The 16,195-nt window shown below is 37.0% G+C and overlaps 4 protein-coding genes across 5 annotated transcripts; 3 read left to right on the top strand and 1 right to left on the bottom strand.

The window, feature by feature from the left end:
- Positions 1-397: 397 nt before the first annotated feature.
- LOC141609464 (uncharacterized) lies at positions 398-3,248 on the bottom strand. 2 transcript variants are annotated; one of them, XM_074428513.1, is made up of 3 exons: positions 1,717-3,248; positions 1,368-1,580; positions 398-633 (listed from the first exon to the last, which is right to left on the bottom strand). In XM_074428513.1, exons 1-3 carry the CDS (start codon positions 1,774-1,776, stop codon positions 460-462), a joined length of 447 nt encoding a protein of 148 aa, XP_074284614.1. In that variant the 5' UTR covers positions 1,777-3,248; the 3' UTR covers positions 398-459. The 2 variants fall into 2 exon arrangements, 1 of the variants encoding a protein (XP_074284614.1); XR_012527433.1 differs by lacking the exon at positions 398-633.
- Positions 3,249-6,669: 3,421 nt separating this feature from the next.
- LOC141606659 (uncharacterized) lies at positions 6,670-9,807 on the top strand. Its single transcript, XM_074425872.1, has 3 exons — positions 6,670-8,111; positions 9,023-9,238; positions 9,498-9,807. Exons 1-3 carry the CDS (start codon positions 7,746-7,748, stop codon positions 9,630-9,632), a joined length of 717 nt encoding a protein of 238 aa, XP_074281973.1. The 5' UTR covers positions 6,670-7,745; the 3' UTR covers positions 9,633-9,807.
- On the top strand, positions 6,863-7,522 carry LOC141608761 (F-box/LRR-repeat protein At3g59200-like). The gene has a single exon (XM_074428105.1). The coding sequence runs from the start codon at positions 6,863-6,865 to the stop codon at positions 7,520-7,522; it is 660 nt and encodes a 219-aa protein (XP_074284206.1).
- Positions 9,808-11,920: 2,113 nt separating the features above from the next.
- LOC141609463 (F-box/LRR-repeat protein At4g14103-like) lies at positions 11,921-14,843 on the top strand. Its single transcript, XM_074428512.1, has 3 exons — positions 11,921-13,552; positions 14,090-14,302; positions 14,479-14,843. Exons 1-3 carry the CDS (start codon positions 12,323-12,325, stop codon positions 14,611-14,613), a joined length of 1,578 nt encoding a protein of 525 aa, XP_074284613.1. The 5' UTR covers positions 11,921-12,322; the 3' UTR covers positions 14,614-14,843.
- Positions 14,844-16,195: the final 1,352 nt, after the last annotated feature.

Genomic DNA, 16,195 nt, shown 5'->3' with positions numbered 1-16,195 from the left:
TATCCAAATAAGAAATTATCTGATTTATGATAAAATCCGGTAAATCTGAGAGCCTATCCCCATGTTTTGGGTTATTGCAATCGGTCATCATATTCTCTGAGTGTAAAACTTGGATCTAAAACTCGAGGCTAAGAGTTGAAGAACTTGATTGAATGTGTGTCTCCTTATTCATTCATATATAGTAAAGCCAATTAGGGCTGAGCACAAATATACAATACGGTTTTGTTATACAGTAGAGAAAATATAATAACCTAAGGATACAAAAACTCTAGAAGAAGGAAAGTGTACAAATTACAATTAAAATAGGAAATTGAATTGGAAATAATATCTACAAACAAACAAGTTACCATACGCGCGCGGTCAAGATATTTATGACCATGCATATTTCATTAACTCCAATGACTAAAACTAACACAGTAAAATCTCATAGCTCCATTCTTTTCCGGCCTTAGTACATATTTATGAAGCTGTAATATCCTGCTTCGAAATCAGCACACCGCCTGTTCTCCAATGCAATCTCATCTGGACATTGACAATGGTTGAGTTGCGTAAATTCGAGCAATTAGGACCTTCAACCCGTTTTAATGGATGACTCTGACAATTTGCCATATTTTCTAGTTCACTCTTCAAATGCTGCAAACACACAAAACCAATTCAATGAGTTAAATAAATGAGAGAAACACTTTGAAAAAACATCTGCTAAACTAGCTACATAAAATGGCGAATTTTGAATCATGAGACTCGGTAACAGACCTTGCAATAATTTGAATCTTGAGATACTTTCGTACTTTTTCATCATTATTGGAAAAAAGACCAATACAAAATTTAAATGCCGTGCTTCAATCTTCTCTTCTTAATCTTGCGATAAAAACTAGTTAAACCAGAAACTTTGTGTTTAATTTGTCATTGGAATTAGAGCAAGTAAATAGGCACATTCGTGTCAGGGTAGTTACGCACTTTGGGAAAGGAATAGTTGGGTTAGGTTATTTCAGGTTTCGGTTTATTTTAGGTGTATTATCAGGTCACTACTGAATGGTTACCAGTATCACTGGTGGAGTCATTCACTGAGGTGGCTCCTGTTTATTAAACTTAGGTGTAGTGGCAGAGCCGTAAATTAAAGGCAGCGGGGTAATAGTATAGGGTAACCTCGAATAAATTTCGGAAATCTTAAATAAAATGCGTAATAGACTAATAGCATACTTTGTAGCAGACAGAGCTGTCAGCAAATCAACATAGATGCAGCACAAATATATGGTAAACTTAATGTTCCGGGTCAAAGTCACTGACCGTGATACATTGCTCAAAGTCGGAGCAAGCAAATCGCAAATTGTATTCGAAAAGATAAGAAAGCAAAGACATGAACATACCTCGATCATCAAATTAGGGTCGTTTAAACGAATTTGAAAAGAAATAATACGAGGGTGGCACGTCCAGAATAAACCATTCAGAAAAGCTGAAATAGATGATCTTGAGAGTATCCCTTCACAGAGGATTAGCTTCAGGGTGCTGATATTGCGTGGGGGTCCAGGATTAACATCTCTGAGCTCTTCTTCATCAAATTTGATAACATCACTTAGAGACTTCATAGTATACAGCAATAAAAAATTTGTTAGTTTAATTAATATAGACAATCAAAGCGGCTTTCACGGATGAACCAAAAGAAGATTGGAATCCATGTTAAGCAATTCATCTGTACTCTAAGAAATTATAATATACCTCATCATAGTAGTCAATTAGCGAAATTTTCAGAGCATTGCAGCGGCTTAGTCCTGTCATTAGCCTTTTCAATTTGAAAAATCCTCCAGTATCAAGGCAATCAGGTCTAGTGTCAATAGAGATATCACAACGAGCTCGACTACTGATGGTGATAGCACGATGAGGGTCAAATTCCCCTACACATTCGAAGTACGTCAAACGTGGAGCATCAATCTAACAAAGCAGAGCAATCACTAAAGTAGATCTTCTTTAGCCGAGTATTTGAAATCTTGAAAGTTTTCAGCGTATAACAGTCGAATAACCGCAAAATCTTTAATGAGGCTAATTCAGGTAGTAGTTTGCCAAGATCCTCGTCTGTAATACCAGAAGAAGAGACAGTCAGTTCCCTCAAATTTTTCAAGGAACCAGGCTTTGACATAACCGGCCATTGATCATTAAACTCGAACTCTGAGAACTTAAAATCCGTAATACTCGAAGTCTCAATAATGAATGTCCTATTTTCAGCTGAAGAAGTTTCAGTTAAAGTAAGCTTCTTCAGTTGACTAGAAGAAGGAATGACCATAGTGTCGAAGCCAAAGCAATCCTCCACCGACAAACATTTCAACAATCGGGACGAACTAATGATATGATTTAGCATACGTTCCTCTACAACGACATCAGACAACACCAAAGTCTGAAGAGATTCAAGATTTATAGCTTTGTTGTAGTATGGTATTTCGATATAAGAACAATCAAGTCGTCTTAGAGATTTTGCAGAGAGTAAAATGTCAGGCAATTGATAGTTACTAGGACCATCAAGATCAAGTATTTCAACCTGATTACGCACAGCTATCCGAAGCCACTCATCAACTTTGCTAGATAAGTCTGTTTCTTCAACATCGCAACCCAACACTTGATCAGAATTCGGAAATCTAAGTATGAGCGTCCTTACACGCAGGTTTTTTATAGAGTATCTTTGCAATCTTGTATCCATATATCCTAATAATCTTGCAGAGACTTCCTTAGAGGGCCAATACCTCGCGTATGAATTCTCCGCCATACAATAACAATGAAACTCAAGAATTGGGTTTGTAGCCGAAATATGAGCCCATCTTTTTGACAAGATACAAGTTCTATACGCCTCCTTCGTACCCAGAAAAGAAATAATATGATGTACGATAAAATCTGGTAAATCTGATAACATGTCCACATTATTCAACTGCCCAGTTTTTGTTTTCTTGCAATCGGGTTTCATTTTCAGTGAGGAATTTCGTCGAACAGGTGGTGTGCAACTGTAACGTTGGAAAAACTGAGTTACGCAACAGAACGGAGCTTTACCTGAAGGCGAAACGCGTAATGCCGACCAGCGATTGCTGATTAATACTCCACAAAATGAGGCGAGTAATGTATGAAGATGAAATTAACCAAGTTTTGGAAACACACACGTTTTCATTTTGAGAGATGAGAAATTAAGTTTGACAAGTAGGAAATTAAACGTGATTCATTTTTCCCTATAATTTAGAAAGGGGTCAATTGGGTCGGGTTAGTTGGTTATCGACTTACAATTATGATCTGTTTGGTAAAATGACCGGTGAAAAGATCTTGAAACCGAAAAAAGTCATCGAAACCGATAAGATGATTGAAATTAAAAAGGTCGAAAAAATTGAAAATTGAAAACTGATAAGGTAGCTGATTAATTGTAAAGTGTTTGGTAAAACTAACTGAAAAGGTAAGTGATTTTTTGTAAAATGACAAAAAAGGACATTAATAATTATAATAAATTAATTTAAATAAAGGGTAAATATGTAAAGTAAAACATTTCAGCTACCTGAAACTTTAAAAAGCTACCTGAAGTAGCTTTTCATTTCAGTACGCGAAAAGTCATTTCAGTGACTGAAATGACTTTGCCAAACAGCACCAGGTAAAACAACTACCTGAAATATTAGTCAAATCAGGTTGCTTGGTCAAATCAGGTACCTGAAATGCCTTGCCAAACATAGTCTTAGTCTTGCTGAAGACGGGTCGGAGCAAGTGACGGATAATGCCACTCACAAAACGAATAGGGGGGACAAGGTGGGAGCACCCCATGTGCTTCCCTCTCTCCTCTATTTGGGCCATTTGTGAGGGAAAATGGTATCCGTCACTTCAAAGTGATGGATATGTGCCGTCACAAATGAGATTTTGTGATCGACTTATTAGACCTAGTAAACAGGTTAATTGGGTCAGGTTGGGTTAGGTTAGTTCGGGGGCTGGCCAATTTCAAGTTGGAAGAGTTCGAATCGGGTTGGGTTATTTCGGGTCACTATTATCGAGCTATTTTATAAATAATGATTAGTGTACGACAATAAATGTTCGGGTCGTGTTATATTTGCTAAGGTTCATTTGGGTTCTGGTCAAGTACTGGTCTTGATTTCGTGTGGTTGATCGGGTTAATCGAGTCGATTCTATTTTGTCGGGTCACTATTATCGAGGTATTTTATAAATATTGATACTATTGAGCATGGGCGGACCTAGGGGGTTTTGGGGGGGAGGGGGCCCTTATCATTTAATTGTTGTAATTTTCAATTTAATTGTAAAAAATTGCTTGGAAATGGACTTGTTTCCTAGACCCCATAGTAAATTAACATCTTACCTTTCAAGTCTCATCCATTGGGCCACTTTTACGCATTTGTTAAAATAAGCACTAAATTATTTTATATATTAAGAGACTAGAGTATTATTTTTCAACGCTTTTACATCAAACTTTTAAGTGTTGTGGAGAAAAATTCCAAATAAATTACTTTACGGTATTTTTCAACGCTTTTACATCAAACTTAAGTGTTGTGTAGAAAAATTCCAAATAAATTACTTTGCGGAAAAAAAAATCATAAGTGATCGAGGAAAAAAATTTTGTGCCCCCTTACTTAAGTCCTAGGTCCGCACTGCTATTGAGTTGCAGTCGGAATGCTGATATAGTAAGATTTGGTAAGTTAAATAGAACCGGCAGCTAAAAAATTGTGATTGTGTTATCAGTGGTCAAGTGTAGTAGAGCCGGAGAGCTACTATAAATAGGCTTTGAAGATTAAGGATTATACCGTATCATTTTAGTATTTTGGGATGAATATGCCAAATTCGAACAGTGTTTTTTTTTTACAGAAGGTGAATAACTTGCATTATTGTAATCAATACAAAGTAAGATACTCGACTAGGTAGCACCAGACACTTGACAACTAAATTTAGCACTACAACGCCATACAACGATATTACATAACATTTATTTAAAAGAAAAATTGTGACATTAAGATAAGCAAGAATAACGATGGTAGAATGGCAAAAGTCGGCAGCTTGGTCACGAACGTTGATATCATCTTCATTAACACGGAAGACCTCCAAATACCGTCGATACATACGAACGCCGGAGTGACAATAACAGGGTGTACTTACGCTCTTGCGAAATGAACGTAAAAAGAAAAGATGAAAGGCAAGACGAAGTCTGCCCTCGGCGGAGATAAATCTCCTACACCTTAGAGATCTCACCCATTGATCATAGGACAAACGGACCGAGAAATCCAACATGCAATGTGTAACCCGAACCCCAGAGACACAAGCACCACAACACCAACTAACATCGTTTAAGGGACTTGGCATACCACTAAAGAGACGACTAAGACTCCTATAGAAGGAGGTTATTAGGAGATAAAGACAAGGCAGGAAAATAAAAAGAAACAACATTCAAAAGACGAGAAGACCAGCGCCTCCGACCCCGACCAACATAACCACCGAAATCCCAAAACCACCCTACCCAACACACCTCAAACAGAAAGGAAAGCACCCCCAACAAACATGACCTCACTCCAACCAAAAGGCAGCCGGACTCGACAGACCAACCACGAAAGACACGACACACCCAACGAACATCAGACCACTGAGACTCCAAATTCCAAGCGAACCGATCTAGCGGGCGATGGGGCAAAGGGGAGGGGAAACACCAGATCGTCCCAAAACCACTACCACTAACAGAAAATCGCCACCAAGATGAGCTATTCTCATTGACCAGACACAACAACGACCGACGTTCAAGATACCGGAACCTACCATGGGTGGGGAAAGGGGAGAGGGAGAAGGGAAACACCCCTGGAACGCAACAGTGTTTTTATTACACCGTATCACTTTAGTATTTTACTTATAAAAACCATTTTTTGACCAGTTTTGGACAATCATGTTCGATTTTTTAAACAAATTATTTAAATGTCAATGACTAGTGAAAATGGTTACCAATAATAATAATAATAATAATAATAATAATATTTGCAAGAGTTATATACTTATACTTATACTAGTTTTAGTATAGAGTTACTAATATAAACCTCGTGCATTATGTGCACGGTATTTATAGAGTTTTACTTTTTAGTGTATTATTTATAGAATTTAAATTGACAATTTACTTATTTTTCATTTTTCTCCTTAATGTATTTCGATTAGAGAAATAAATAAAAATTTAAATCGTAAGAAGTAATAAAATGAGTATTTTTTTTACCGAGAAATTAATGATGTTAGTTTACAAATATTTACTAATAACATAATTTTTAGCTGCAAATTTTTATCATAAAAAGTCAATGAATTTTTAACAAATATTTACTTAATAAATATTTACTAATACTATATTTTTTAGCCGCAACTTCTTATAATAAAAAGTCAATAAATTTTTATCAATAAGTTTTTAAAAAAAAAAGAATTTCCTTATCCTAAAAAATCGGAAATAAATTTGTGTAGAATGTAAAATATTAAATGTTATAAATATTTAAATACAAAAGATTATGTTCATTTATAACTTATCATGTCAACAACTATAATATATGTCAAAAATAACAAGCACTATTCTAGAAAATATGTTTTAAGCGGAAAAAGTTGAAATTTCGCCGATTCATTTAGTAAATAGCGATTTGACCTTTATGCCACAAAACACAAACCATGTTCCGTGCGACCGACGACCGTGCCACAACAGTCATGCTTTTGGCGGGAATTTTTGTCTGAGTTTCTCCCAGAATTTTGGCCATTCTCATAACTCTTAAATGGGCAGCAATTTCATCTTCATTTTTCTCACAAAACCCTAATTTTCATATTAGAGATATAATAATTAGGTTCTGGGCATTGCACACCACCTGTTCGACGAAATTTCTCTGTGAAAATGATGGTCGATAGAAAGAAAGCAACATTTGGGCAGTTAGATACTAAAGATAGAATATCAGATTTGCCGGATTCTATCATCCATCATATCATTTCTTTTCTGGGTACCGAAGAAGCGTGTCGAACGACCATTTTGTCAAAAAGATGGATTCATATTTGGTCCACTGGCTTAATTCTTGATTTTAGGCCTCAGTTTTTTGTTCCTAAGAAAGATGGAGTTTTTGTGGATGGGTATTTGAATAGTATAGAAGGTCCTTACGATACGAAAACTATTGAGAGGCTTGTGAATTTCATAGAAATCACAATGCAACGATATTCCGAGAAAAATCTATCTATAAGGAACCTTAAACTTGAATATCCAACCATTGATCAAGAGATATGTGGGAGAATTGATGGATGGCTTGGAATCGCTTTGCGAAACCAAGTTGAGGAATTGTCGCTCTATGTTATTCCTGAGGGTTCTCCCTCTTATGGATTGCCCGCGATTTTGTTCTTAGCAAAATCATTGATAAATTTGACATTTTGTAGGGTTAGAGTGCCACATTTTGAAAATTTGAAGCTTAGTTCTCTGCAATCTTTAGTTATGACCGAGGTCAATATAGACGAAAACATGCTACAAGACATTATTATGTCAATGTCCCTTGAAAATTTTGAGGCTTGACAGTTGTTCCGGTTTTCAAAATATTTCAATTCCTAGTTGCAGTAGACTGGAATCGCTCAATGTAACTCGAAGTATACCTATAGGTGGGACAGTCTTGGTGGATACATCGAGTATTCAGCGTTGTACCTATTTTGGTTACCATGAAGATGATCCTTGGCCACTTCTTCTTACGCCTGCTTCAAAGAAAAATTTGAGGGTCTTACACATTTATGGTGTCGTGATCATGGATGATATTTTTGACAAATTAGTGTCTGAACTTCCGTCAATGGAGAACATGGCATTTTACGGCTGTACCATGCCAATGAATATGAGAATTGCAAGTCAGACACTAAAAGAGTTGGGAATACATGATTGTTATGACTTGATTAATGTTGTGGTTGATGTTCCGGAGCTGGACATTTTTTGCTATAATGGTGACTTGCAGCTTTCATCTGTAATCAACAGTCAAAGCAAATACAATGCTTATCTTCATCTAAATATAGCTAAACTTGATAATCGAGCATTGGTCAGAATCAAGAACCTCCTCAGAAAATCTAAGTGCTGCAAGGTTTTGTCCATCATTCTCAATGATGCACATGACGTACCTGAGGTATTTCTAATCAATAGCTAATCAATTGTGATGTTTGTTTGAGAATGATCACATGTTATCCTGTTTTATTTGTCATGTACTAACACGAAATCATAAATCTTTTGAGCTCTATACGCAGCCATGAATGCCATGGATATTCACCAGCAGAGTTCAGTTATCATTCTAATTAGAGGAACAATGGGGTACTTTGATTGTAAATGGTTAGCTTTAGAAAACAGTGATGAACAAGAGGTCTTAATTGCCATTGTTGTCTAAGGTTCGGAGTTTGGTGTGGTTTATGAGCATTGTTTCGAGCTTTTTATGCTGCTGGTGTTTTTTCCCCTGTAAGTACATAGAGTGGAGAGTATCTGTGGCAATTGGCTTGGTTCATTTCATCTCAGGGCCAGCTCAGGTTCAGGTTATTAGGATTGAAGTGAGTTCGGCTGGATCTTTCGTGTTGCTTTAATGCGATTATTAATGTTCTTGTTACAAATAAGTTGTTTGAGGTGTTTTCGAGTCATTTAGATTTTAGAACACAGTAAAGTTAGGTTGGAAAATCGCTGATCAAGCTAATTTGGATTCGGCTCTACTTTATATTGTATTGTTCGGGTCCACGAAAGGTTCAGGTTGGGGTCAAACCGTGTCAAGTCAGTTTTTCCAATTTGGGTTGAGATCAAGGAGGAGACGGAAAAAAAAATTAATCTTTGACAGTGGGAGTTACGGAGACAGGTTTGAGGTTTATAATTCTAAACATGAAACTGGTGTATCCTAAACTTTAAAATCTGATTAAGTTCAAGGGTTTAGTGTCGTACTGTGGTGTAAACTCGATAGTTTTGGCACGCTTCTCTTCGGTACTGTACTGTAAGTGTATTTTTTTGTTGACAGTAAAGTGAATTTATTGTTACTAATTGATCCTTGTGTTGAATGTAAAGATTGAAGTTGACATGGACCGACTTAGCAAGATTCGTCAATATCGTGATGAACCTTGTCATGTCCAAGAGCTGAAGCTGTCTGTATCATGCTCCACTCCCACTTCCGTCCTTGGAGAGTCAACATGTAAAGCTCTCATAGACGGCCTGCTATGGTGTTGCCGCCCTGATATTCTATGTTTATCCGTTACCATACCATATGATAACAATATTATCAGGGTATGCTGACTTTCATTAGTGCTAAGTACATTATACATTCTGTCACAGTTTCCATGATACGACATGCTTCGTCGTTTTCTGCATATTTGCACATCATGCTGTACATTTGCTAATAGCTTCTTGGTCTACATGAGATACTTTTGTAGTCCATCGTCCCATGACATTGTCTCCGTTTAAATTGATTACTTTTACCATTACATATTTTGCTACACCACCAATCTGCTAATGTCGCATTATTTGAATGTTACTGGTTTTGCAGACTTTGCTTGAAATACTTGAGAACCAGGTAAAATATTGGAAGCATCCCTTGAAACGCATGGAAATTGAAGGCACTAATTGCTCCGACTTATTTTCTAATTATGACCTTGATCTTCGTCTACGACTCTATTGGTAAATTGTACTACCTACTACTGACTTCAAATCCAGCTTGAACTTAATGGACTAGAAAAAGGGTGGCAGTTAAAAACATTTGATATCCTTTTTTACTCCGTATCTGAATGACAACTCTTATTTTGTGTTAAAAATTGTTCTTGGTCATTATTTCAGCTATATTTTGCTGTATTTTCTTATTGAACAAAGTTGAGTTTTGCTGAGTAATATGACGTGATCATCCTGCCTCCTACTGTATGGTTTGGGTTGCTTGAAAACTGTGTAAGTATCTCTCCACTGAAATGACGAACATTTGGTCTCCCCTGTATGACGGAGGAAAGGTAAACATTTTATGATAAAAAGTTGCCATCCACAAATTCTTATTTATAAGATAATGGTTACATTTTGTCATAAAATGATCACAAACTAATTGAAATATATAATGGGAGAATGTTATGAAGGAGAAGGGGTGGGGGGTCTAGGACTCTAGGCTTAAGGTTCAATGAGGCAAGCTAATGCAGCTTTCATGGCTAAATTAGGATGGCGTCTTTTGACGGAACCAAATTCGCCTTGGGCTAGGGTTCTCAGGTTCAAATATTACAATGGGAGATGTGAGATCGACATGTTTTTGCGGATTATCTGCCTACTGATGGTCTTACAGGCCCTGATGAAGATAAATGTGACACCTTTTTTCTGGGTTCCTATTTCTTCCGGCTTTTTTTTCCGGTGAAATCTGCAATTCTGCTAGATATGGGAATAGTGGAATCATCAATGATAGTAGTTGGAAACTACCTTGGAAGATTTGGGCACCCCAAAAAATGAGATTATTCCTCTGGTTAGTAAATGCATGACCGTATGGTCCGTATCATGTCCAACTCCAATAGGGCAAAGCGGAGCTTAATAGACAATCCAAGATGTAATGTATGTGGTAATGCTGAAGAGACTACTCTCCATTTTCTAAGAGAATTACGAGTGTAGATGAAATGAATGTGAAAGATTGGGTTCGAGTACAATTTATCAAGAAAACCAAGTTTGGAGATTGCGATGTGGCCCTCTGTTATTTTTTTTTTTTTTTCGACAATTGTAAACCATTATATTAAAAGAAAATAAAACGTCTTACAGGTACAGAAAATAGCTTACAATCTAACCAGTAGCAAGGTAGCAAGGCTAACCGACCAGTTGCGATGAAGACGAAGCAGTGCGCGAATTTCGCGTAATGAATTACGCGCAACTATTGGGACTGGTCTCTGAGAGACCAGAACTGAACATAATTTTCGCGATGTTACAGCAGATTGATGTGCATACGAAGGTCTTCAGGAGTTACCGTCTCATCCCTTCGTTATCACTGCCGGAAGGTTGGATTGAGCTTAATATTGCTATGCACAGGACGGACTTACGTCTCTCATACGAAAAAATATGAAAGGCTTAAGGTAGTTTTTTTTTCCGAAAAACAAACAAATCAATCTAATTTTCTTCAAATTAGTAAAAAGTAAATAAATTTATCGACGAAACTCAACGTTGGAAGAAAATTGGGGGAAATTGAAGGGGGAAACAATTTCATTACTTCGTATGTGATTGAATTAAAGGAGTCCCTATTACATGCAACAACATTACATACGAGTAAATCTTCAAAAAATGACACTATCTATTTTAATCTTAAACGGGTTAAGTATGCACCATATATTTATATAAAAATGCATAGTAAAACAATAATATATTTGTATTATATACACAAGTGATAGGATTGGGGATGTCATTTGGGGGGGGGGGGGGGTGGTGGTGGTGGTGGATATAGGCTCCCCCGTACCCGTATCCACCAAGCAATTCTCATACCCGTACTCGCCCCACCACCCATGGCGGGAACAAGTTTTCATACCCGTACCCGTCCCACCAAATGAAAATCTACACCCGTGCTCGCCCCGTTTACCCACCAACCACCTATGTCATAATTTTTATTGATACTTTTTAAAATAAAATGCAATTTAATCACTATGAATTTCCGTAAATATTCATATTTATAATCTTAGTTTAAGATTTTCAATAAAATTAGTAAATAACATTATCGAAAGTCATAATTAACAATATATATTATTTTAATAATTAGTGGGTAGGCGGGTATTTGGTGGGTATGATGTAAAACACATCCCCGCCCCACCACCCATGGCAGGTGAAATTTTTGTACCCGTACCCATCCCATCACCCGCGAAAGCTTTACCCATACCCGCCCCAACTGGGGCGGATCCGGAGGGGTACACGCTTATACCCGCCCCGCTGACATCCCTAGATAGGATACTTAATCCGTTTGAGTACCTAGTTGTAATATATCACTCCTACCAATTTATTTCTTTACTTTTCTTAATTTTCGTATTAACGGTATTAACGATTTTAATCAAATGTAAACAAATAATTAAAACAGTATATTTTGTTATTAAATAACACCCAATATTAGTAGTCCTCTCAGTTCTAGCACATCTCACAAAATGTTGGTTCTATGAACAAGAAATAACAAAACACTCCGCACATTTTTGGCGGGAAATGTCCTCTGATCATCTTCTCAGTTTTGGCGGGAAATCCTGATTATTCGCCCATTGCCTGTAATTTTTACTGACATTTTTCTCGCAAACCCCAGTTTTCAAGTAGGAAGGCAATTAAATATCAAATCAATTAGGGTTTGGGAGTTGCACACCAACTGTTCGACGAAATTCCTCAGTGAAAATGGTGGTCCATGAAAAGAAAGCAGCATATGGGAAGTTAAACCACATGGATAGATTGTCAGATTTGCCTGATTCTATCCTCCATAATATCATTTCTTATCTGGGTACCGAAGAGGCGTGTCGAACGACCATTTTGTCGAAAAGATGGGCTCATATTTGGTCTACTGGCTTAATGCTTGAGTTTAAACCTCAATATTTTGTTCCTAAGATGGACGGGGAATTTGTGGGCAGTAGTACCGATCCTTACAGTGACGAAACTGTTGAGAGATTTATGAATTTCATTGAATCCACAATGCGACGATATTCCGAGAAGAATCTTTCTATTAGGAAGTTTAAACTTAAATATCCAAGTATTGACCCAGAGATTACCGGGAGGATTTATAGATGGGTTGGAATCGCTTTGCAAAACCAAGTTGAGGAATTGTCGCTCTCTGTTATTCCAGATATATGGAAGGATTATACATTGCCTGTGATTTTGTTCTACGCAAAATCATTGATGAGTATGAAATTGTTTGGAGTTAGATTGCCATATATTGAAGATGCAAAGCTTGTCTCACTTCAATCTTTGAATTTGTCAAGAGTCGATGTAGACCAACAAATGCTATCGTATATTATTATGTCATGTCCCTTGAAAATTTTGAAGCTTGACAGGTGCTCTGGCCTTCCAAATATTTCTATTCCTTGTTGCAGTAGGCTGGAGTCCCTCCATGTAGCTGAAACTGTACCTATAGGTGGGACAATCTCGGTGGATACATCAAGCTTACAGCGTTGTACCTACATTGGTTGCTATTTTCCTTGGCCGGTTATTCTTACGCCTTCTTCAAAGAAAAATTTGAGGGAATTACGCATTTATAAGACCTTTATCGAGAATGACATTTTTGACAAATTAGTGTCTGAACTCCCATCAATAGTAAACATAGCATTTTTCAGCTGTAGTATGCAGAAGTGTATTAGAATTGCAAGTCAAACGCTTAAACATTTGAGCATACATGATTGTGATTACTTGTTTAGGGTTACGATGGAAGCTCCGAAGCTGGACACTTTTTGCTATAATGGTGGCTGGCGACTTTCATCTGTGATCAACAGCCATAACAGTTACAATGCCTATTTTTATCTAACCGTCAATAATCTTGATACTCGAGCATTTTATTCCATCAAACAGCTCCTCGGCAAATCAAAATGCTGCAAGGTTTTATCCATCACTGTCACTGATAAAATTGGGATGCCTGAGGTATTACTGCTTTTTTTTTTTTTTTTGTAATTTTTTCGGGAACGATCAAATGCCATCCTATTTTATTCGTCATGTACTAACACAAATGTATCAATTCTAACAACCCAATTGGAGGGAAATGCCCATGATTTCGACACAACCTTGAATGCCGTATAGTCCAGCATAGCAACCCTTGCAGAATTCCGATTAAATTTTAGTGAGAGGGAAATGGGGTACATTGATTGCTAACAATTAGCTTCAGTAAACAGTGTGATAAAAACAAAAAAAACAAAAAACAAAACTGACTCGTATTTGCCATGATTCCCTTTTTATGCTTCAGAGTCTGATGTGGTTGATTGCTAACAATTAGCTTCAGAAATGATAAAAACAAAAAACAAAACTGACTCGTATTTGCCATGATTCCCTGTTTACGCTTCAGAGTCTGATGTGGTTTATAAAATATAAGCATTGTTTCAAAGTTTTAGCACTCATCTACTTGCTATGCTGGACTATAAGTAAACATCTTTTCGCTGATTTATCCTTATGTTTAATGTAAAGATTGAATTAGACAAGGACCAACTTAGGTATTTCAGTGGTCGTCCCCCTTCTGATGCGATTGATGTCCAAGAGCTGAAGCTGTGTGTATCATGTGACAATTCCATCCCCAGCGAGTCTTCATGTAGAGCTCTCATAGATGGCCTTCTATGGTGTTGCCGCCCTGATATTTTATCTGTATCGGTTACTTTGCCATTTGAAAACTCTGTCATCAAGGTATGCTGCTCTTCATTAGAACTTAATCTCATTTTTATACTCCGTATATTTTTATACTATTTTGGAGTTTACAACATTAGTATCCGGAATATTTTGTCGGATATCATCTAAGTCACACACGCCGAAACTTTCTAGCTACACGACTAATATCGTACTATTATTTATTTATTTTGCAGACTTTCCTGGAAGTACTGCAGAAGAAGGTGAAATATTGGAAGCATCCCTTAAAACGCATGGAAATTGAAAGCACTGATTGCTCCTCCTTATTATTGTCATGGGACCTTGAAGTTCGATTCAGACTGTATTGGTAAACGACTAAACGTTAACCTCTTCAGAATTCAGATGCAGTTTGCCTTTGATGGACCTTAACTTATTTTGTTACAAAACCTCTGTGCTGCATTGCTGTTTGGACATTTTATTCCCGTTATCGTTTGTATTGTTTAATGTTGAGCAGACTTCAGTTTTGCTTTATGATTTGTAATATGATTTGATCATCTTAACCTCCGACTGTGAATTGATTCGCAGATAGCTGTGTTTTGATTGACCACTTGTTTTGTTACAATACCTCTCTCTATGTGCGTGCTGCAGTGCTGTTTGGTTATTCTATTCCGGTCATCTTTTGCATTGTTTAATGTTGAGCACACTGCACAATTGAGTTTTGCTTTCTAACTATACTCCATAATATGATTTGATCATCTTCTCCGACTGTGAATTGATTTGTGATGGCTTGAAAACGTCTGATCAATCATCAAAGGGTAACTGTCTTTCCTCTGTTAACATTACGCTTGCATTTTCAATATTGAAGCAAGGATATGAACATGTTAAAGAGTGCATTACCCATGGCATTCTATTTTTCTAATAATGTTCACATCCTTCCTCAATATGTTGCCATTTAGGAATGCTCTAACATATTGGTCAATCCTGTGAAAATGTGGTAAGATATATTGAATTCAAACACCGTATGCTAGGGCTGTAAATGATCTGAGCCGGCCCGCAGAGGCAACTAGAGTCCTCGGAATCAACTTGGTCAAAGTTTGGCTTGAAATCGATTAAAACTTATTCCGAGCCGATTTCAAGCCGAGCGTGACCAAATTCGAGCCGATTCCGAGCTTAATAGAGCTGGAATCGGAAGCTCGTTAAGGCTCGTTTAATTCTTTTTATTGTTCAATTTTAGTATTTTGCAATTATTTTTATCCTTAATGAAATTTTATTTTAGCATTTATGATAATATTTTATTATAACAGTAGGTCTCTTGAGAGACGGTCTCTTAATAAGCTTAATTGTTAATTTATTTGTGCCTGTTATTTTTCTGATAACAAGGTTATTTTAAATTTGATTTTCTAAGTGAACAAAATAACTAAAATAATGATTAAGGAGTTTAATTGTTCTGGACCACATTCATTAGCAGGCACTTGCAGCTGCAATTATCTTACCCAAACTGTTACACAACAACCAATAGTCCAATTCCAACAAAACCTAAAATGTCCAGACAAACTACCATCATCTAACTGCCTCAGCATTATTTCTTCACTGTCGGTTTCGCAGCACCAACACCCACTGCAACATCTTTTTTGAAAGAGGCACGGGTGTAACGCTTGGTGATTGTCGAGGCTATACTTTGTTTATCAGCGATAGCAGCCTTGGATCCCCCTACATCCTTCTCACAAAGGATGTCAACCAGAGAGGGTGGCACAACCAAGTATTCTCCCCCAAAATTAGTCCCTCCGCCACCAACTGATGCAAACCCAATTGGAATTCTATTACAATGAACCCTAATAAAACTTTTAAAATCCCCCCAAAACTTCCTAAAACTAGAACTACCACCAACCTTGTTGCCAATGTTGTTAGGATCGTGATCCTACTTTGGATCGATGAGCTTACTAGGATCGAATC

Source organism: Silene latifolia, chromosome 10, assembly GCF_048544455.1.
Source record: "Silene latifolia isolate original U9 population chromosome 10, ASM4854445v1, whole genome shotgun sequence".
NCBI lineage: Eukaryota > Viridiplantae > Streptophyta > Magnoliopsida > Caryophyllales > Caryophyllaceae > Silene > Silene latifolia.
The sequence above is the reverse complement of the archived record's forward strand: the minus strand, read 5'-3'. Positions and strand labels throughout refer to the sequence as shown.

What these genes read in the sequence shown, in the direction of transcription:
- LOC141609463 (XM_074428512.1), top strand. Translation starts at nt 12,323, where the DNA reads ATGGTGGTCCATGAAAAGAAAGCAGCATATGGGAAGTTAAACCACATG. An exon ending in ATAAAATTGGGATGCCTGAG is followed by an intron (nt 13,553 to 14,089) that starts GTATTACTGCTT and finishes TTTAATGTAAAG; the next exon opens with ATTGAATTAGACAAGGACCA. An exon ending in TTGAAAACTCTGTCATCAAG is followed by an intron (nt 14,303 to 14,478) that starts GTATGCTGCTCT and finishes TTTATTTTGCAG; the next exon opens with ACTTTCCTGGAAGTACTGCA.
- LOC141609464 (XM_074428513.1), bottom strand. Translation starts at nt 1,776, where the DNA reads ATGACAGGACTAAGCCGCTGCAATGCTCTGAAAATTTCGCTAATTGAC. An exon ending in TAATTGACTACTATGATGAG is followed by an intron (nt 1,581 to 1,716) that starts GTATATTATAAT and finishes TATACTATGAAG; the next exon opens with TCTCTAAGTGATGTTATCAA. An exon ending in ACCCTAATTTGATGATCGAG is followed by an intron (nt 634 to 1,367) that starts GTATGTTCATGT and finishes GTGTGTTTGCAG; the next exon opens with CATTTGAAGAGTGAACTAGA.
- LOC141606659 (XM_074425872.1), top strand. Translation starts at nt 7,746, where the DNA reads ATGGATGATATTTTTGACAAATTAGTGTCTGAACTTCCGTCAATGGAG. An exon ending in ATGCACATGACGTACCTGAG is followed by an intron (nt 8,112 to 9,022) that starts GTATTTCTAATC and finishes TTGAATGTAAAG; the next exon opens with ATTGAAGTTGACATGGACCG. An exon ending in ATGATAACAATATTATCAGG is followed by an intron (nt 9,239 to 9,497) that starts GTATGCTGACTT and finishes CTGGTTTTGCAG; the next exon opens with ACTTTGCTTGAAATACTTGA.
- LOC141608761 (XM_074428105.1), top strand. Translation starts at nt 6,863, where the DNA reads ATGATGGTCGATAGAAAGAAAGCAACATTTGGGCAGTTAGATACTAAA.